This window comes from Vitis vinifera, chromosome 3 (genome assembly GCF_030704535.1).
Source record: "Vitis vinifera cultivar Pinot Noir 40024 chromosome 3, ASM3070453v1".
Lineage (NCBI taxonomy): Eukaryota > Viridiplantae > Streptophyta > Magnoliopsida > Vitales > Vitaceae > Vitis > Vitis vinifera.
Window position 1 is genome coordinate 5,841,796 of NC_081807.1, and position 22,504 is coordinate 5,864,299.

Genomic DNA, 22,504 nt, shown 5'->3' on the forward strand with positions numbered 1-22,504 from the left:
TCAATTCATTCATTAAGAAGTACCTGATACATCTATTATACAACATCAACTTCATAATGTAGATCGAAGCAAAAGGAACGAGAATATGTTTTTAATAGTATTGAAAAACAGTTTTTAAAAAATTATCCTTTTGACATTTTGTAAAACAAAGATCTCTTTGAGAACTTAAAATGTTTTTAAAAATAAATTTTATATCCAGTGTTTCATTTGTAATTATTTTACATATTTATATAATTATTTTTAAAAACAATTATTAAAAAAATAAGTGAAAACAACTAAAAATGTTTTTTGAAAACTAGTTGATAAATATGTTTTTTTGTTTTAGAAAAAATAAAATTATTTTTAAAAATAGTTATCAAATAGATACTTAGTTGCTAATACTCAATTTTTTTAATATTTATTTTTAAAAATTTTGTAGGAAATTGTTCTACCCGGTTAACATATGCTAATATGGAATGTGTATGCAATTATATACTTTGTTTACTATGATTCATGTCATTAAGAAATGTTTTCTATTTTCATAATTTTAAATAGAAAATTGTTGATATATGGAAAGCAAAAAAGAATGAGAAGGTGGAAAAATATTGATTTAAGACAAATCACCGAGCCCCTTCCTTTTGATAATTCTATTGAATACAGATAATGAATATATATAGAAGATTGTACGCATGAGACCAGGAAGTTAATGGCATGAAAAAGGCCTTGATACTTTCTCTGATATACCTTAATTTGCTGCTGCTTATTCTCTCTCTCGCTGTGTTATTTTACTGGGGCATTGGCCTGAATAAATATGAAGAATCCGCAGAATAATTCCGTATGGTGTATATATAAGTCCCAAAGACTTGGCATCGTTCTTCTAGACTGTGTCTAAAGTCTTCTGCAAACAAAGCATAATGGGCAACGAAACTGATCAGCTTCACGTCCTCTTCTTTCCATTCATGGCTCTTGGCCACATGATTCCAACCATAGACATGGCAAAGCTCTTCTCCGCGCGGGGCGTCAGAGCTACCATTATCACCACCCCTCTTAATGCACCAGTCGTATCCAAAACCATGGAAAGAGGTCATTACCTGGGGGCTCAAATAGGACTCCGAGTCATCCAATTTCCATCTGTCCAGGCTGGCCTTCCACAAGGCCTCGAGAATCTTGATCAGGACGCTTCTCCGGAAATTCGTCTTAAATTCTTCCTGGCTATGTCTTTGTTTCAGCAACCCCTGGAGCAGCTTCTTCAAGAATACCGCCCGCATGGCCTTGTTGCCGACGCCTTCTTCCCTTGGGCGTTAGATGTTGCATCTAAATTCGGTATTCCAAGGCTGGCTTTTCAAGGAACTGGCTTCTTTGCCATGTGTGCTCTTCAAAGTTTGACGGCACACAAGCCTTACAAGGGTGTGGGGTCAGACACTGAGCCCTTCCTGCTACCTGACCTTCCGGATGAAATCAAACTGACGAGGCTGCAAATTTCGAATGATTTGACATTGGGGCTCGAGAATGACTTCACCAGGTTCTTCAAGGAAGCTCGAGAATCAGAGGAGAGAAGCTATGGAACCATTGTCAACACCTTCTATGAACTTGAGCCCGCTTATGCTGAGCATTGGAGGAAGGTTTTGGGAAGGAAGGCGTGGCACATAGGCCCGGTTTCACTATGCAATAGAGACGCCCAAGATAAAACTCAGCGGGGAAAGGCAGCCTCTATTGATGAGGATGAGTGCTTGAAGTGGCTCAATTCAAAGTATCCCGACTCAGTGATATACGTATGTTTTGGGAGTGTGTCGAAGTTCCCAGCCGCCCAGTTGCTAGAGATAGCCATGGGTCTGGAAGCATCTGGGCAACAATTCATCTGGGTTGTGAGGAAGAACAAGGATGAAGGAGATGAGGAAGAGTGGCTGCCCCAAGGGTATGAGAAGAGAATGGAAGGGAAGGGCCTGATCATAAGAGGGTGGGCACCCCAAACGCTCATTCTGGATCATGAAGCAGTGGGAGGATTTGTGACACACTGTGGCTGGAATTCAACGCTGGAAGGCGTGTCTGCAGGGGTGCCAATGGTGACATGGCCTGTGTTCGCCGACCAATTCTACAACGAAAAGCTCTTGACTGATGTTTTGAAGATAGGCATTGGTGTTGGCGCTCAGCGATGGGTCCCATTTGTGGGTGATTTTGTGAAACAGGATGCTATAGAGAAGGCAGTGAAGGCAGTCATGGCGGGAGAAAAGGCCGAGGAACTCAGAAGCCGGGCCAAGTCGCTTGGAGGAATGGCAAGGAGGGCTATTGAAAAAGGAGGATCATCATATACTGACATGGATGCTTTGATAGAGGAATTGAAGTTGTACCACGCTCAAATATAGAGCTGTTTCTGATGGACCACTCAACTTCCTTTTTTTGAAGAAATGAAAAAAGTTTCGTTACTCCACATTGTATTTGCTGTTCCCAAGGCGTTTTCTTTGCGCGAGATTTGCTGGAGTTGTTGATTACATAACTATCAGTGAATTTTCGTCAGTGTTAATAAATTAATAAACTCAATTGCTCATAGGTATAATCTTTGTTTAGAGGAATCCCCTCAACCCAAAATAAATGGTTGTCTCATTAAACAATGTTTGTCCCAATAGATTTCAAACAAGGGAGACTTTTAGTTGGGACCCGGTCCTCAAATCAGGTATATGATGAGGGTAGCTAGCTAGCTAGATTACAAGTTTTAGATGAGATTATCTTTCACCTATGAACATGAAATTGACACTAATTCTTATGTTAGAGATAAGTTAACAATGTAAAATTGAAGTTGGTCAGATGGTTAACAAATCCTCCCTTGGCATGCTGCTAGCTAATTCATACAAGTCTAGTAGGATTGACACTTAGTATCCTAGAACTTTGATCTAGAAGGGCCTGGAACCGCATAGGAATGATGCCCATTGAAATTAGGATTGTATGACCCAACCATGGATATTGAGCCTAGAGAGCATCTGCACACCATGTCTAAACCAACCATCCTGATCAAGGGTGGCCTGAAATGAAAGCTAAAAAGCAATGGGGAGGAACGTTCTCTGGGTGAAAGTCCTTAAAGGAAGAAGGATATACTTTGGGGTGAAAGACCCAAAACATCTTTGGAAAGATCCATGTGTGGATTAATGGAGAGAATGAGCGCACGGCCGAAAAAAGGGAACAAAGGAATGAAGTGGTAAAAAAAGTAAAAAAAGAAATAACAAAACCAATAGTGAACCCACAAAACAAATCTACTTCAAGAACCATGCTAACAAGAAACCCTAGGCAATCCTTCTGGTTTAGCAACACCAAACTCCCATTTTCTAGAAATAACTAGTAGGTCTAGATCAAGGTCCTTATTACTTGAAGGCATTCCTGTGATAAACCTATAGAGGAGAGGTTCCACTCATGTTGAATACATGAGCGTTTCACATCATAAATGTAAAGGATGTCTTTCATAGAAATACAAAACCCTTTCAGGTTATCAAACTTCAATGGATATTATGAGATTGGTGATTAGTTTTTGTCATCACTTCCCATTTTCTTGTGGGGATGTCTTGGAGATTATGTCATACCTCCTTTATCAAATAGGTATATCAGTTTGTAGGATATCAAAAAGGATTTTGAGGGTTTAATATTTTATAGTCAAGATGATCAGAAGGCATTTGTTGGTGCAAATGTTATATTTCTGATGAAGATTATGTGATAAGTAATTGATGGATTTTTTTTCTTTTGTCATATTAAAACAAAATTTATAACCTAATCCAACTATGCTAAGGTAACTTTTATTGAATCAAAATAATTTTTAATAAAAGTTACAATGGTATAACGGTCTTAGATGTTGTCTACTAGGATGATGAATGTGTTTGGCAATCAAAAGGGAAAATAGTGAGAAATGAGATGATGATGATGATGAAAAAAATGAGATAGTGAAAAATTATAGATGAAAAGTTGAGAAATTTTGATTGAAAATAAAGAGAAAAAATGGGTCAAAATTAATTAGAGAAAATTCTATAAATGAGAAAGTCCTTGGATTCTGAAATCACTAGAAATCAATTTCTATAGTAAAAAGGTTATCAAGATCAATTTTTCATCAAGTTAGATTGAAGATCTTAAAATCTCACATAAACCGATATTTGATTTAGTTTTAAATCTAGATCCATTCAAATATCACATTAGGAATTCTAATTTCATTGATTACTTATTCATAATTATAAGCTCAATTCATTTTAAATTATCTTCCAATGATTCACGCAATGCAACTATTCAATCTCATTAAATCCACTTCTGAGAATTTAATGAATCTACCTAGTTTACATTGTAGTAATCATTCAAAACAATTTGAAGAGAAAAATCCCTAAAATTCAATTAATCAATTTATTGAATCAAATTACCTTGACAAACCAAGCTTCATTTCTCTAATTCACCATAGATTTTCCCTTTAGATCCTTTTTTCTCCAAGAAAAATGAGATTTAACCAATCATGCTTGGATATTTGATCTCACAAGACATGTTTGGATACTAAGAAAATGAGAGAAACTGACAGAAAATAGAGATTTCTATTAAGAAAGAAAAAGTCTTTAGAAAATTTCAAAATCCAAAAGTGTCGTTGTAGTATAGTGGTGAGTATACCTATCACCTGAGTGACCTAGGTTTGAACCTCAGCAACGATGCCATTTTTTATTTATGAATTTGTGTCGCTTATCGTATCATAACATAATTCAACTATTCTAATGTGACTTTTGCCCAATCAAAATAATTTTTAACAAAATTTATGATAGTATAGTGATTTTAAATGTCGTCTAGTAGGATGATGAATGTGTTTAACAATCAATAAGGAAAACAAGGAGAATTGAGATGATAATGATTAAATAATAATAATAATAATAATAAGATAATGAAAAATTATAGATGAAATTTGAGAAAATTTGATTGAAAGTAAAAAAATAAAATTGGTCAAAATTAAAGAAAATTCTATTAATGAAAATGTTATGTGATTTTGAATTCACTAAAAATAAATTTCTATAGTAAAAAGGTCATCAAAATCTACATTTCATTAAGTTAGATTGAAGATGATGAATGTGTTTGGCAACCAAGAAGGAAAATGGGGAAAATTTAGATGATAACAATGATGAAAAAAATATTGAGATTGTGAAAAATTATAGATGAAAGTTAAGAAAATTTGGTTGAAAGTAAAAAGATAAAATTTATCAAAATTAAAGAAAATTCTATTAATGAATAAGTTCTTAGATTCTAAATTCACTAGAAATCAATTTATATGATAAAAAGGTCATCAAGATCCACTTTTCATCAACTTAGCTTGAAGATCTTAAAATCTCACTTAAATCGATATTTGATTTAGTTTTAAATCTATGATCCATTAAAATATCAAATTAGGAATTTTAATTTCATTGATTACTTATTCACAATTAAGTTTAATTCATCTTAAATCATCTTTTAATATTCACATAATGTAACTATTCAATCTCATTAAGTCAACCTTTAATAATTTAATGAATCTACTTAGTTTGTATCATAGTAGTCATTTAAGACAATTTGAAAAGAAAAATCCTTAAAATTCAATAAATCAATCTATTGGATCAAATCACACTTCATTCTCTAATTCACAATAGATTTTGCCTCTAAATCTTCTTTCATCCATAGAAAACGAGATTTAATCAATCATGCTTAGAGATTTGATCTCATAAGGCATTTTTAGATACTAAGAAAATGATAGAAAATGAAAGAAAATAGAGATTTCTATTAAGAAAGAAAAAATCTTTAAAAAATTCCAAAATCTAAGAGTGTCGTTATAGTTTAGTGGTAAGTATACCTGTCTGTCACGCAAGTGACCTAGGTTCGATCCCCGGTTTTTGGTAGATGAATTTTGTGTCGTTTATCGCATCAAAACAAAATTTATAACATAATTTAACTATTTTAAGGTAACTTTTGCCCAATCAAAAATAACAAAAGTTACATTAGTATAACGATTTTAAGTATCGTCCACTAGAATGATGAATGTGTTTGACAATCAAGAAGGAAAATATGGAGAATTAAGATAATGATGATAAAAAAAAATGAGGTGATGAAAAATAAGAAAATTTGATTGAAAGTAAAAAGGTAAAATTCGTCAAAATTAGAGAAAAATATATTAATGAAAAGGTTTTATGAATCTAAGTTCACAAGAAATCAGTTTCTATGGTAAAAAGGTCATTAAAATCTACTTTCCATCAAGTTAGATTGAAGATCTTAAAATGTCACTTAAATCGATATTTGATTTAACTTTAAATCTAGATCCATTAAAATTTCAAATTAGAAATTCTAATTTCATTTATTAATTATTCACAATTAAACTCAATTCGTTATAAATTATTTTATAATGACTCATACCATATAACTATTCAATCTCATTTAATCTAACTTTAAGAATTTAATGAATCTACTTAGTTTGTATCGTAGTAGTCATCAAGACAATTTGAAAAGAAAATTCCTTAAAATTCAATTAGACAATCTATTTGATCAAATTACTTTGACAAATCAAGTGGAAAATCCTTGGATAGACAAGATCTACAACATCCATGACATTTTCTTCGGATTTGATTCAATTTGAGACCAACCAATTCACAAATACAACAAAAAATTTATAGATTTATATTCTATAATGGTATTTGAATGTCATCTTTTCATTGTGCTTAGATCTAGAGATTTTAAGATAGTTTTACATGCACCCTATATGATTTAAGGCTAAGGAATGAAGTATTCCAGGTTACCAACCAATCTAGGGATTAATCACTAAGGGATCATGGTGGGGTGTGTTGACATGGGTCAAGTTATGCAGCGAGAATTTGATTGTCAATCAATTTGTTAGTAACTTTTGGATTACTTGAATATGGTCTCCTAAGTGGTCTTTTAAATTTGTTGGTTCTAAGATAGGACCTGATCTTGGCTCTGACACTTGATCTCCTCTTCTATTTTACTTTTAGATCATGCGATGATAACATGAATAACTGAGGTTGCGGGGGCTTCAGTTTTTAACTCCTTTGACAGGTCTTTTCTGGTTGCAGTAAGCTGACTTGTTGTCCTTTTGGTGTACTGCTATAAATTACCTTGTCATACCAAGTTCTCTAGGTAATGACCAAGAGCCTTGTGGTTGTTGGTTAGGTGACCATGCATATGGTGATAGTGACAATATTTTGTTTTGTCATATTGACCTATTGGATGGTTCGGGGGCGAAGGCCATCGAAATGAGGGGTGCTATTTTACTTCTTCCAGCATCTTGTACAATGATTCTGTGAACTCAATGTCATCTACACTAAGCCATTAGCGGGAAGAGTATGGAAAGTTCTAGAAATGCCTAGAGATGTCCACACATCTCTACATTATGGTGGAAGGCATGAGAGGAGTCCAATACTTTCTAGAGAATTTTAGGGATCTCTTGTATATTCTTGTACCTAAGCTTGTACATAGAATTGTGTAGAATGTTTTAGATTATTCTTGAGTTGTAAGAAATCCTCCAAGGTTTCAAAGAGTTCCATTGGTGCCTATAAATAGGTGAAGACCTCATTTGGTCAAGACACCACCCAAAACCTCCCAAAAACCACCCAAATCACTTCCTAACCAAGCAAGTGAGTTCAAAAGCACTTGTAAAAGCTTACATTCTTTGAGAATTGTCTACTACACCTTCTAAAACTTTCAAGTCATGAGCATCTTAATCTACCAAGTTAAGTATCAGGAGTAAGGCTGATTTAGCAAGATCAAGGGCTTAGCTTGTCTAAGTGCCACACGAGCTTAGTAAAAAACTAAGTCCGTGACATCAATCCTTTCACTAAGGGAGGTCATGCATTCAGCTTGCAACCATTTCACCTCCCTCTTCTACCATTATGGGTCTTATTTCACCATGTTAGTGTATCTGTTGGCTTTAATTAATAGTTCTTCCATCATTGTCAAGCCACTTTTTGCTAGTGAACTTTGTAAGGGGATCTCGCGTTGTAGAGCTTCCTTGAAGGCAACGATGGCGGTTCCATGCTCATTATTTTCTATTTACATCATTTCAGCGATGAATTGATGGACAGACTTTTGGAAAGGCTTTGCAAAAGCTTGCTTTGTGTTAGAGAGGTGGTCAACGTTTCTTCAAGGTCGCATGTTACATGTGTACTACTCTATAAACAGGTCGCACAATTGGGCAAAGCTTTGAATTGACTGGGACGATAGCTAATAGAACCATACTAGTAGGGCCTTGGAGGCTGGTTGAAGATACTTGATAAAGAAGCCCCTCCTTAGTTAAGAGTCGTCACCTGTCAGAAATGGTACAAGTGCTCAATGGGGTCACCAATTCGATCATACAAAGTGAATTTCGAGGTCACATAATACGATAACAACTCCTCCTCCATAAGGTCGCAACTAAAGGGCAACTTGAGGAGGGTAACTTGAGGTCATTCCATACGTTCAATGTTTCATTTGTGGTTCGTACTTGTAGCTTCATCCTTTGAATCTCGGTTGCTAATTCTTTGTACTTTCATTTCAGTCTTGTTCCTCGCAAAGTTGGATTCTAGTGGTTTTGCCACGACTATTGTACGAGGTGGTTTGCTTGTCTTATTAGTTATTACACTATGTTCTAATGTTTGTACCGTTTGGACTGTAGGTTGGTATAACTGGTTGTGAAGTGTGGTTTACTGGGCTATTGTGTGATCCATCTGTTGTTAGTGCCCCAACTGCTAGCGTCCTAACTAATGTCGTAACTGAGATAGCTAGTTCTGAATGACTACCTTTTCTGCATCTGCTACATCCCCTTCCAACAATTCTACTGCCTGGTTCATGGCTTTTCTATTAGAATTCCTATAGATGGTGCCAATTAAGATGCTGAGATCCTCTTTGGTAGATAATACAAGCTATTTAAAGTATAGAGGGGGTGGAGCCTATGTTACTTAAAGGAGATTTGAAGGCCTTTTATATAGGCTTCTTGCCTCATGGGTCTTGTGTCATCTAAATGCAGAAACTTTTCAAAAGTTATCAGCTTTTTACAGGGGTTTTCCTAAACTTTACCAAGGGCAAACTCATGATGTTTGTAAGAGATTAGGTATTTTAATCAGGTTAAGTGAATAGTTCTACCTTTCAACCCGAGATGGCTTTGAGGTTGGGCGGAGGGTAGCACTTTGGGATGATCCGTTTTTGTCCCTTCCAACTAAGCTCAAAACAAATTCACAAAAGAAAAGTACCATCTCCCTATATGCCCTCACATGTAAAGAGAGTGAAAGTCGGCATGAAGTCATGAACTTCGATAAGAAAACAACTCTATAGTAATTGTGATGGGCTACTTGGAAGCAAGCTATTGAACTAGAGGAAAGAAAGGTAGAGGGTGAAAATGACGGGAAGTCCAATAACTTGTAATCCAATTTCTCTTCAAGTTCAGCAGAGCCAGACCCAGCACTAAACCCAGATGGGCTGAGTTTTAGCCTGTGCATAGTAGCATTTTGATTGGACCCAGGTATGAACAAAAACAATTTCCAAATTGGGTTTGAGCTCATCTATCCTAGGCCCACCTGGTCTTGTCCCATTTCGAGTTCTCTCTCCCACATCAACTTGACAAAAAGTTCAAAATTTTTAAATGACACACTGGTCAAGCCAGTGCCAATCGGATCGATCCAAACATCCCTTCGTTATTTACTGGTGAAAATGAAACAAGTTCAACATTTGATGTCAGCCAAGGAAGAAGGGTACTTCTAGACCTTTTTGTATGTCTATTTTCTCATGAACCAAACGATCTTCACATGTCACAGCTTTACAATGGCTTTGTTTATTGAATGAGAGAGACTTTTTCCTTTTCCCCAACTATAGAATAGTTAAAGTCCAACATTAAAACTTCTATGAAGCTTCCTTGGCTTCAACACTAAAAGTACTCATATTAAAGTCCAAAAATACGAAATATCGTGACATATATACCGAGAAACAAAGAGTTTAAGACATATCCCAAATGACAAAATCCATGATTAGCATCATCCGACACACTTATCTCTATCTATATTTGAAATAATCAGGGTTTGAAAAGTGGGGGTTGTTGCCAAGTTCCTATCAGTTTAGTTAAGAATCTAGAGATGAAGAATCTTAGTTGGGTCACTGAACACATACACAACCATTAATGAATCAACAAACTAGCTTTGCTTAGATACCAACGGGAAATGGAACAAGTGTATGTAGTTGACATGACATGTATTAAATATATCACTGATGGAATGTTATACTCGAAAGAAGGCATTTTATTTAAGCACCAATAAACTAGCTAGAGATATCATTGGCATAATCTCTCCAACATCGACTTAAAGCATAATGGGTAGCTTTTAAGGCTTTAAGAATAATTAAAATCACATGGGGTTTGGAAAAAGGAGAGAAAGGCAAGGGCTGGTAAAATTATCTTTTGCCAAAGCATATTCTCCACTTGAAGCCACTTTACCCTACCATCTTTGATTTTAAATTGAGCCAAGCGCTTAGGTCTTGTTCACTGTCCGAACTAGATGCCCTTGTTATGGAAGTGTGTTGGACCAAATTCTTAAAATATTGCCTCAGCGATATGATCTAAATTGAACTAATCACTTAGGTTTTATTCCCTGTCCCAAAAAAAGGTACCCTTCTTGTGGAAGTGAGTTCAAAGGCTTAAAATACTGTCAACAACAGTGTGTTTTTTGGATTTCTTTTGTCTTTTAAGGCCCATGCCCTTATGATGTCCGTATGACATGACATGATGCTTTTTGTGTTAACTGTTAAGATAAAGGATTATGACAAAAACTCATGATATAACATTTGGTAGAAGCCATGATTATCTTGTCTAAAAGTGAGATTAAATTACTCTTTTTTGTGTGTGTGTGTTGGATGTCACATTTATTTATATTTATGCTCCGAGTTAACTCTACTAAGACTTCTTTAGGATGACAACAAGATAAGATCAAGAAAGTTTGATTTATCTCAACTCCATTCAATTTATTTAAAATAATTTTTATCCTAATTCCATTTAAAAATTTAATTGGACAGGTGGGCACGTGAATTTATCGTACTAGTCCTATCCAGTCTTATTTAACTTTTTTTTTGTTTCTTTTTTGAAAATTTTTAATTTTTTGATTTTTTTTAATTAAATTAAAATAAATATATTTTATAAATAATTAAAATGTTATAATTTTTTATAACTTTTTTTTATTAAAAAGTATTTTTATTATTATTATTATTATATATTAAAAATAGAAAAATAAAAATTAAATTGAATTAATTTCTTTAATTTAATTTTATATATAATCAAAGTAGGTCATGCAAGACAAAACACTATCCGAATCCACCCAAAACTCGTTTTGAGTTTTAAAAAAAGTTTCAAATTAAGGTGGTGTTTGTTTTTTTACTTAATTCTAAATAGAATATTAATTCTTAATAGTGTTAAATTTTAGGTTGTTTGTTTTTTTGGTATTTTATTTCTATTAAGTATTAAAAAGCAAAGAAAAACCAATATGTTATTTTTATTTATTTAAAAAAAACTAGTTTTTTCTATTTAGTAAAAAGTTTATGATAAATCATGAAAAAATAGAAAAACAAACCATCTAAATTCTAAAAACAAATTGTTTTTAATAAAAAAAACCAAAAAAAAAAAAAACACCACCTTACTCCTAATTTATTTATTTAAATTTCAAATTTATCATATTAAGGGTAAGACAAATATTTAAAAAAACTTTTCCTATTACCATCACATGGATATATTTAAAAAAAAAAAAATGGAGGATTTGAGGTTTCTTTCTCAATGGTTGACAAACACATCGCCAACCAATACCCAAAAGAAATTAAAAAAGCCTTAAACTGCGGGGAGGATAGTGTTTATAATATCTTGGAAATGACCCCTAACCAACTTAGGTGCACCAATTCCCTCCAACATTTTCAAATTTTTGGACCGTCAATCCCATGAATGAAATTCCATGTACTTTCTGCTTCTCTTCTTGAGCATTAGCCATGGTGAGTAGAAACCTGATTGACAATTCTGCCCAACTAACCCAGACATTGACTCTTCAATCAAACTGCCTTTTTTTCCAAAGTGAACAGAACCGTCCAATCCATACAACAGTTGAATTTTTCCATGGCTCTCCCTTTTTCTCTGAAATCACAAATTAATCAATTTAGTCTATTGTATGGTTGAAAATTAATCACTCCATACCCTGACACATAAAGTTGTCTACTTGTCTACTTGTCTCACACTTTTTATTACCATATATTTTTCTAATTTTATTAAAATAAATTTGAAAAATATATTTTTAGGCCAAATCATTTACCCTATTACTAAAATTGAACCATATGTCAACACACGCATTTGACCGGGTAAAGTCATAAAGGGTGGTTTGTTATTTAAGATTGTATTAATTAGATGTTAAATAATTACCATTAAGTAAAAATAAATTGTTAAAAAACATTTACAGTAGTTGGCGTGGTACCATTTTATTTGTAATAATTTAAAATCTAATTAGATTTAATTATTTATTGGCTATCGTTATCATGTCGTTTTAATTTTCCCTGATGTAGTGAATCAAAAAATATATTAATTGACTTTTATACCAAATCGGAAGACAACGAAATTTGAGCTAACTATGTGATGAGTTGTAAATTGATGACGAAATAAAAATTATTATAATATATTCTAAAAAGTGTATATTTGGAAAATGATTTTCCGTTTCGTTGAATTTAACTCTCTCTTGTTGACTCCTGTCGAGTACCCGCGCCCGCATGCCTGATTAAAGGCATGGTTTGCGTTTCTTTTTTTTTTTTTTCTGGAAAAGAAAATTCTTCGAAATTTTGGATGGCATTTTCTTTTTCTTTTGTATTTTACTGGAATTCATCGTAGGAGGGTAAATACTAAAAACTAAAAACAGAGACTCTGGATGAAGCGACGTCGTACAGGGGAGTGGGTCTTTCTTTATGGGTTGGGCGCCACCACCTCCTAAGACCCCAATCTAATTGGGCCCATCTGCACCGCCTCCATCTTTTATACACTGATGGGCATCTAATCGCCCACCTTGAGATTGGTGAGAAATTCGAAAGAAACTGAGAGAATTCCGGGAAAATTCTGAGTGGGATAGGAGATAGGACTGAGCCACTGTCCTCGGTCGCTTCGCCGCTCCCATTTCTCTCTGAAAAAGGTCAAAATGAAGAGTAATGGCAACACAAAGCTAATAGTCCTCCACCCTTCGATTCACAAGCAGGGAGGCGCTTCACATCGTCTATGGCTTCTCTTTTTTGTCTGCTTCTTCACGTTGGCTTTCGTTCTCACTCTCATCAACACCGCCGTGCCCACCCCCACTACAGCCGCCTCCGCGGCGTCTGCCCATTTCCCTCTACCCCACTCCGCCATGGAAGCGCTCCTCCACTATGCCGCCGCGTCGAACATCACCGGCCACATGACCGCCGCTGAGATGGCCTCCATCGCCGGCGTGCTCCGGCGCTGCTCATCGCCGTGCAACTTCCTGATATTCGGGCTGACCCACGAGACCCTGCTCTGGAAAGCTTTGAACAGCAACGGCCGCACCATCTTCCTTGATGAGAGCGAGTTCTACATCGCCAAGTTCGAAGAGAAACACCCAGATATAGAGGCGTACGATGTGCAGTACACAACCAAGGTCAGCGAAATGTCGGAACTGATTCGGTCGGCGAAGGAGCAGCTCCGGAACGAGTGCAGACCTGTGCAGAACCTCCTCTTCTCCGACTGCAAACTCGGCATCAACGACCTCCCGAATCATCTCTACCAAGTAGATTGGGATGTGATCCTCGTGGACGGCCCTCGTGGGTACTTTCCAGCGGCGCCGGGGAGGATGTCGGCAATATTTACTGCCGGAGTTCTAGCGAGAAGCAAGAAGGGCGGCTCTGCCAAGACCCATGTGTTTGTACACGACATGAATAGGGATGTGGAGAGGATTTGCAGCAATGAGTTTCTGTGTAAAGAGAACTTGGTCGAGACCACGGATTTGCTGGGGCATTTTGTAGTGGAAACCATGAAACCCAATAGCTTTCGCTTCTGTAGAAACCCCACAAAATCATCGTCACCATCATCTTCATCATCATAAACCGATGATTGGGTGAAATTCACCTTTTGTGATTATTTGTAATATTTACATATTTTCTTTTTGTTTTTTTAAATATAATGTTCAATCTCATAGATTTGAGTTTACCAAGTTTTGAATTCTCAAAGTTCCCAGTTTTATGCCTGTTTGGCTGGTGAGAAAAGTCAGCATTCCACCCACGAGTGTTGAAACCAAATAACCATAACTGATTCCCAGAATACAAATTTCCTTCCTTTTTATCAAAATTCTCAGTCACCAAACAGAAGGGTGAAGAAAATGGGTGTCGGTGGGGTGCCGTCGCAGTGGACCGATAGCACAATGTGGGATCTCCGAAACGGCCGAGGGCCACCATTGACGCCTACCAAGGCCTGCATTAAAGGCAACGCGTGTGGTGATTGGTAGTTGGGGGCGCGTTACAACAAGGAAGGTGGGATCGGAAACTAGTGAAAAACCCGAATTTGAATATGATCACGTGAATCACGTGACAAAAAGCGTACCTCACGGCAGGGGAGTTGTCGGTGAGGGATACACGATTAAGAAACTATTGTACACGGACTAAAACGACGTCGTTCACCTGTAACCTTTCACTCCTAGTAGAAATTGTACATTACTTACTCCAACCAACCGGGAGCTGTCAAAGCCTCACACGGTCACACCGTCCATTATTGTTCATTTTTTTTTAATAAAAGGAGTATTTATCCTTATAGATTAAAGACTTTCTCGGAGGCCTTATAAAAAAATCTTACTAGGAGAAATCAAACAGTAATGTCCAAAATAGGAGATGATAACCATGCTACACCAAAATCAAGGTCACGGTCAACAAAATTGTCCAGGTACATCAATGTGACCGAACAATACAGCCCAAAAGAGTATGGTTAGTTGTCAGGATTTTCGTAATGCCATTAAAGGTAACAAGTGGTGTGAAGCATATATGAAAGAATTAGTATATTTGTTTCGTGGATAAAAAAATAAAAATTATGAGTCTAGTTTAATCTCAATGGCCGTATAATTAATGGAAGCGTTTTCTCTATTGTTCTTCTGGTTTTTTTTATAGGTCGTTGCAATAGATGTGTATGTCTTATACACAATGATGTGAATTTTTTAGTATGATCACAAGTTGTTTATGGGTTTTTTTAAGCTAAATATCAAATGGGTAAACATGATCTTGTCAATATGGTCTTACCGACGATCAGGAGGTGATGGCATAAAGAGGATACATCTTGATGGGTGGTATTGAAAAGGTTCCTCCCTTCTTGGCATAGTGCCGAATTGAATTGTGTCATTTCAGGAATACTTAGGTGACGTATATCTAATTCCTAAAAATTTTAATGTATGAATTTTTTTAAAATTTTATAGATATGTTTCAAAATAGTGAGAATTTCTTTAAAGGATTATTTGATTAAAAGGGCTTCTTAAAATTTAATTTTTCATTATTTTTTGACATTATTTGAACAAAAATACCTTCGTTATATTCTTATAAAAATAACAATTTCTTTTAAAAGTTATACCTAAAAACTTGAAATAGAAAAAATATTTTTATGTTAAAAATAGATTACTTTTCCATTAAAAAAACATGAGATATATTAAATTTTCGATTAGGGATTATTTCATTCTTTTTTCACAAAATATTTATTCTTTAAATGGGATAAATCGTTATAAAATGATATGATCACCCAACCTCATATGAAATTTGTTTTAAAGAGAGAGAGAGAGAGAGAGAGAGAGAGAGAGAGAGAGAGAGAGAGAGAGAGAGAGAGAGAGAGAGATGTATACTTTAATGACCTTTTTTAAAGTCGTGACATTGGGAGGGGTTCTTAACAGTTAACAGTAGCAGCGCGTGATGCCCCGAGTGGGAGAGGCTTGGCTCTGACGGGGACACGTGACGTTAGTAATTTTGTGGACCAATGGGCTGTGGGAGGCAACAACATGGTGACCCTGTACCAAACGCACAACAAGCAGATTTCCATAGTAGGCCATGTGAGGTTCGTTTTCTCGCAGCCTTGAATTAAGGTCGAAGACCCGGAGCTCTAACTACAATAAATTAAGCGTCATCATCTCTTTTTATTTTTATTTTTATTCTTTTTTTAAAAAAATTATGGTCCCGAGGGCCTTCTTTATTCAGGTACGCTTCAACCTGCATTTGTGGTCCAAACATGTCCCAAGAATCGGATCTAGCCCCAGCTTGAATGTGCAAGCCAATGTTGGCCTGATTTTCAGAATTTTTCGAACCTGGGTCGAGCTCAAATGTTGGATGTGATAGTTGTGATTTGGATACCCTCCTTGTTTTTTATTTTTAAAAACAAAAAGATAGTATTAATTTTCATAATAAAAATGTTCTACAAAGATATAAAGTAATTTATTACTTCTTCATTTAAAAGTTACGAATTAATATTTATTTATTATATTCATATTCATTGCATTAAAAAATAATTTAATAAGTTATCTAAGTAGAGGATGCTTGATAAAACTTAATACTTAATTTTACTTTAAGTATTAAAATTATTTGATAAAATTAACTTAAAATTTATTCGAAATCATTAAATTGATTCAAAAATTATAATTATAACAAATGAGGTCAAGCAACTGTGAAAGTCATAAAATAACAAAGAAATTTATAGAAGTAATTAGGATAAATAAAAATAAAAAAAATAAAATAAAGATGTTAACTTGATAATAAATTGACTATTTTCATTTATTACTTAAAGTTGTTTTTTATTTTAAGTTATATTATTAGATGGTGTTTATTTTTTGCTTAATTTTAAATAAAACTTAAAACTAAATAATGTTTAATAACTTTAAATATTAGTTTGTTTATTTTTATAATATTTTATTTCTATTAAATATTAAAAACTAAAGAAAAACCAATATGTTATTTTTTTCATTTAGAAAAGTCAAATATTTTAAATTTTTATATTTAGTAAAAAAATTATAATAAATCGTGAAAAAATAGAAAAACAAATAACTTAAAATTTGAAAACAAATTACTTTCAGTAAAAAGGTAAAAAGACAAACATCATACCAAACATACTTCATAACTTAAATTAAGTTATTAAGTTACTTTAAATTATTAAATTAATTTATCAAACGTCTACTAAAACTAATAATTCATTTGACAACAGTATTCTTTTTATAAAAATGAGGTATTTCACAAAAATTTAAACATTTGGAGAATTATTAGAAGTAATTTTTAAGGTGTTTTGCCTTCTATTATTATTATTATTATATAACACATTATTAAAAAAATTATAAAATGTACTTTTTTTTTATTTATATATTCGTACAATAACAAAGATTCTTTGGAAATGATTTTAATTAAAACACTTTATTTGTAATACTTAAAACGTTTTTAAAGAAATCACTTTGGTATATTAAAAAATATATTTTTTTTTTGATAGCATTTTAAATAATGTATTATATAATAAAAAAATAAAAATAAAATTTAAACTATCACCTATCAGGCTATCACGTGACAAACTTACCCAATAAAAATGTGCTACTCAAATTATTTGAGCCAAATAAAAAAGAAGAAGAAAAAGAAGAAGAATTACTGGGCATTCATGACCTTAGAGTGACGACCAATTCACAGACATTTGTCCCTTGGAAAAAGCAACAGGCCATGGGTTGGAGGGAGGGCAGGCCGGATGGAGATAATGGGTGTGCGTCTTGAGTTAGCTTCCACCTTATATGATTCATTTCTTTTTGGCACCCATCAACTTGGGGAAAATCAATAGGGAATCTAGTGTCCACACTCACCCAATGCCCATCTCCACCTTCTTCAATCCAAGTGATTTCTCCACCAAGTTTCATTAACTACCATTTCAACCACTTCTCATTTTTAAAGTCAAAACTTTAAGTAATGACATGATGAGTTTCACATTATCCTACACTAATTAAACAAAAAATGTGTTACATGAGTGCTTCCATTCTTCAAAATAAAGTTTTTCATAATCAAGGTATTTACCAATATTTTTTAAAATTTTTTTATATTTTAAAGTGGTAAATTGCCTAAACCATAATGCCCACCTCCGTAATTATGTTGTAAGTGATCCATAATATATTTTTAACTCATAAAAATGATATGGCATTTAAGACTTGAGGTAATGCTTGAAGGAGAAAACAAGAAAATGTGGATCCTTCGATGAATTCCCAACAAATTAACTAATGTTATGTTTGTTTCCTAGAAAATCTGAAAAAAAAAAAAATTACAAGGGACATAAAATAGAAAAAAAAAAATAGAATAAAAGCAAAAGAGAAGGAAAAAAAATTAAAGTTAATAAGTTATTTTTATTTGCTGTTTCAAACATATTTTACTTATTTTAATTTAATTATATAAAGATTAAATAATTTAAAAATACACAAAATTTTAATTAATTTTAATTATATTTGTTTTTTTATATATTTTTCATAAAACAGTCATAAAATATTTTTTTTAATATTTTTTTCTTTCCCTAATATTTTTCAGAAACCAAACATAACTTAACAAAAAATTTGAAAACTTTAAATTATAAAACTAATCACTTATTTCATTATTAACCCTTAACTCATGTTACCATTTGTTATAGTTAAATGGGAGGTGCAATTCAATCATTTTTCTTAGGATATGTTAGGATTATTCATCATTTTTATAAAAGATAAAAAAGATTAAATATAAAGCATTGTGAATTCTTTGTTCTTGATTCCTAGTAAAATCTAGAAGGGGGTGAATATATACCTCCAAGATAATTTTCTCAAATTTTAATTATTGACCAAGTAATTGAATTAACCAAATGGTATCAACAAATGTATTAAATAAATAAAGAATAAACCATAAATCATAATGGGACACAATATATGGCTGGAAGAGCACCTATAAAATCTCAATCAAAACCTTTAGTAGATGTAAGTACACTAATTTTCAACTGTCTTTTTTTTTTTTTAATTTTAAATGCTATTTAATATTTATATTTATTAGGCATTCACATGTCATCTTATGATCAGAGCAAATAATGAAAAATACCTTTTGAGTTTATGTAAATATGTTCTTGAGAACATGACGTTTGATTTGTATTCTCAAGAATATGACCATCAAATATAACTAATAGTGTTTATATATTTTTGCGAGATCGAAACCCTTTTATTAGGGCTCACCTCATTACACCCCCGAGATCATATGTTTTTATAATATAAAACAATTCACTAATTATAAAATAATACCAAATTTTATCTACCTTGAAGAATACTAACTTCCATGAAATTTATATTGGTCAATACTTACATTTCTTTTTCATATCCTTGACACTACACTTATACTCTCCAATCATAGTTAGGTTTAGCTGATCAAATCTTAAGCTTATCTTTCATTATCTTTTGGATTGAAGGTGGAATAATAGCATACTTTTTTTTTCTTTTTTTTTGTCTTTTTCAGGGTACTTTTGAAAGAATTTTGTTTTTGTTTTTATATCCAAATCCCAATATTTTAATCCCTTGTAACTCCTCGAGGTTGAAACTTGTTAGGTCCATAAAAGAAAAAATAAAGGGTTGAATAGGTATTTTACATTTTGCTCCTTCACCTCCAAAAGTCAACATTTTACTCCTCATATTGATTAAAAAGCAATATTTGTCCCCCAAAACTTATTAAAAAGTTGAATAAACAAAATTAAAATGTAATAAAAAAAAATCTATTATCTAAGTTTGAAGATTAAAATGAAAAAAATTATAAATAGTCGTACTTTAAAATAAAAACTCAAAATTGATAGTTATTACATTTTAAATGTATTTAAAAAATTTTATTTTAAAATTTGTTTTATCTGAGTTCAAACCAATGTTGGAACTAGAGTGTGAAAATATACGATCTTTTTTATAATTTTATTTTAAGTTAGTAATTCGGGATAAAATGTTGATGTTTAATTAGTTATGGAGGATAAATTGATGAGTTTTGAATGTATTGAGAGAAAGTATAAAACAAACCTAAGGTTGAAAGGTATTTAATCCAAAAATAAAAAACAAACAATAAGAAAAATAGAAAAATAATGGCTTTTCTCATTTGGAAATGAACTTGAACTTCAGTGTAGAACCAGTACAATGTAATTGTATGAGAGTTGAAACTTATGCATTAAACATCAGAAATCATATATGAACTCTGCACTGCTTGCAGACTTCTTCCCTTTCATATCTCCATATACTGTGGTGTGAAATAATCACTAACGATGCTTCACAAGCGCAGAGTAAGTAACCTTTGGAATATTCGGTTTCCTGGACCTCATATGAGTTGATTGCAATTGACCATCATCACAAGTATTATTTTCATACAAGACCATATTCGGGCAAATAAACTTGGGTTTCAAAAAGAAGGCCAGACAATCAGATCTTGGTCTCTGATCAGGAAGATTACGAATGCAATTGTTCCTCAGATCAATTTTCCCAGTTGGTATCAGATCTCTGCAGTTTGGCCCTATTTTCGTAAAATAATTATCCGACAAAGTCAAATTCTGAAGGTTTTTCAATGCACACAACTCTTCAGGCACTCTACCGTAGAAAAAGTTTCCGGCGAAGTTGAGCTGCTCCGCGTTATGTAAACACCCCAGCGAGCACGGCAAAAGGCCCGTCAGTAAGTTATGGCCCACGTCGAAAACTGTCAGCTCTTTCAGAGAGCCTATTTCAATTGGAAGACACCCAAATAAGAAGTTATTGAGAAAAAGGATTTCAGTCAATGTCGATGAAGAGTTTCCGATGCTGCGCGGTATCAGACCGGTGAACTTGTTGTTTGCGAACGTTATGTACCTTGCCGGAGTGTTTCCGAAGTCATCAGGGATTTTCTGGTTGAAGTTATTGTTGTTGATGAAGAGGACATCGAGATTCTGTACGAAAACCTGAGGTGGGACAGACCCGGAAAACGAGTTATAACGAATGTCCAAGAAGGATAAGCCGGGGATGGCGAGCACCGTCGGAGGGAACTCGCCGGAGAACTTGTTGTTACTGAGGTCCAGCTCGTAGAAGTATGGCAGCTTGGCGATTTTGGGGGTGATGTTGCCGCTGAAGAAGTTGGTGTTTGCATGGAAGATTGCTAGATCAGGAAGGGCATCAATGAAGCCATCCAGGCTAGGTGCAGCCAGCTGGAAGCCATTGAAATCGATGCCGGCAAGTGCCAGGGAGGTGGAGTTATCTGGTGGGTTGTCGCAGTAGAAGCCCTTGTATTTGCAGATGTCTCCACCGACCCATGTAGAGGTGATTCCAAGAGGGTCGGAGGTGATGCTGGCCTTGAACTTTTGGATCACGGGGAAAACGGTGGCGAGGCGCAGGTCCGGGAAGATTACTGGTGGTGCTACTGGTGGTACTACTGGTGGTTCTGAAGGTAATGGTGAAGGTGGCGGTGGTGAAGGAGGCGGTGGCGAAGGAGGCGGTGGTGGAGGAGGAAATACGAATGATGGTGGTGGGGTTCCATGTCTTGTTCTCTGGCAGATTACACAGAGGAACCATGGTAGGTGGAGTAGCAGAATTCGGATTAGACGATTGAGAGATGAGGAGGCGAGGATTGCCATACGATCAGGTGGGATTGTTGAGAGGAGAAGGTTGTGATTTTACAAGACAGTGATTAGTGTTTTTATAGTGGTTGGCATCGGCTTGTCTCCATGCCTCTTTGTCATAAGTGGAGCTGACCTTTTGTTTAAATTCTCCTTGTTTACCCTATGGATCTAAATTTGTAACACGGTCCGACTCACCTTGATTTTAGGTGATTTTTAAAAACGTTTTTATCATTTTTAACACAATCATACGGGCTTTAAGATTATATTAATATTATCGATATGTTATTTTTAGTTGAATAGAAAAAACTAAATATTTTTAATTTTTTCTTTTAGTAAAAAAACAAATACCACCTTAACCTCCGTTGATATTCTTTCAAATTCAAGTAAATGATTAATGTCAAATCTTCAAAACAATTTATAAAATATAGTATAAATCATATTATAATAAAATCGCCTCATTTACCTAATATATTTACTAAATCATAATCTTTAATTGAAAAAACTATGTATTATTATAAAAAGCAAGTTTTTAAATATCCATAGAAAAGAACACACAAAAAAGGAGTTCTTAAAATTCATCTCAAATTATCTATTAAAAAAAAATTCTATTGAATTTTGTGTTGTAAATTTAGAAATAGTTTCAAAAAATAAATATTTTTTAAAATTATCATATCATTTTCAAAATCCCACTAAAATCCTTAATGAATTTAAAAATTAAATTTCAAATTTGTTTCAAACTCTATTATAATTTTCTCAAATTAGTCTAACAAGAGTGCGTTTGACGGTTTCTTATAGTATTTTTTGGAAAATGATGTATAAAGTATTGCCTCGAAAAACACCATAAGTAATTTTTAAAAGCATTTTCTAAAATTTTGTTAAACAACTTTTTTTTTTAAAAAAAAAAAAAAACCTTTTAGAATAAAAATGTTTTAAAAAACACAATCAAACAACCCT

The 22,504-nt window shown here is 33.7% G+C and overlaps 3 protein-coding genes across 3 annotated transcripts; 2 read left to right on the forward strand and 1 right to left on the reverse strand.

Annotated features, from left to right (window-relative positions):
- Positions 1–670: 670 nt before the first annotated feature.
- LOC100252102 (scopoletin glucosyltransferase) lies at positions 671–2,347 on the forward strand. Its single transcript, XM_002282427.4, has one exon. The coding sequence runs from the start codon at positions 894–896 to the stop codon at positions 2,340–2,342; it is 1,449 nt and encodes a 482-aa protein (XP_002282463.1). The 5' UTR covers positions 671–893; the 3' UTR covers positions 2,343–2,347.
- Positions 2,348–12,931: 10,584 nt separating this feature from the next.
- On the forward strand, positions 12,932–14,159 carry LOC100267469 (protein IRX15-LIKE). Its single transcript, XM_002285077.3, has one exon. It carries the CDS (start codon positions 13,137–13,139, stop codon positions 14,049–14,051), a length of 915 nt encoding a protein of 304 aa, XP_002285113.1. The 5' UTR covers positions 12,932–13,136; the 3' UTR covers positions 14,052–14,159.
- A 5,887-nt stretch (positions 14,160–20,046) lies between these two features.
- LOC100246963 (uncharacterized protein At4g06744) lies at positions 20,047–21,597 on the reverse strand. The gene has a single exon (XM_002282438.4). It carries the CDS (start codon positions 21,563–21,565, stop codon positions 20,228–20,230), a length of 1,338 nt encoding a protein of 445 aa, XP_002282474.2. The 5' UTR covers positions 21,566–21,597; the 3' UTR covers positions 20,047–20,227.
- Positions 21,598–22,504: the final 907 nt, after the last annotated feature.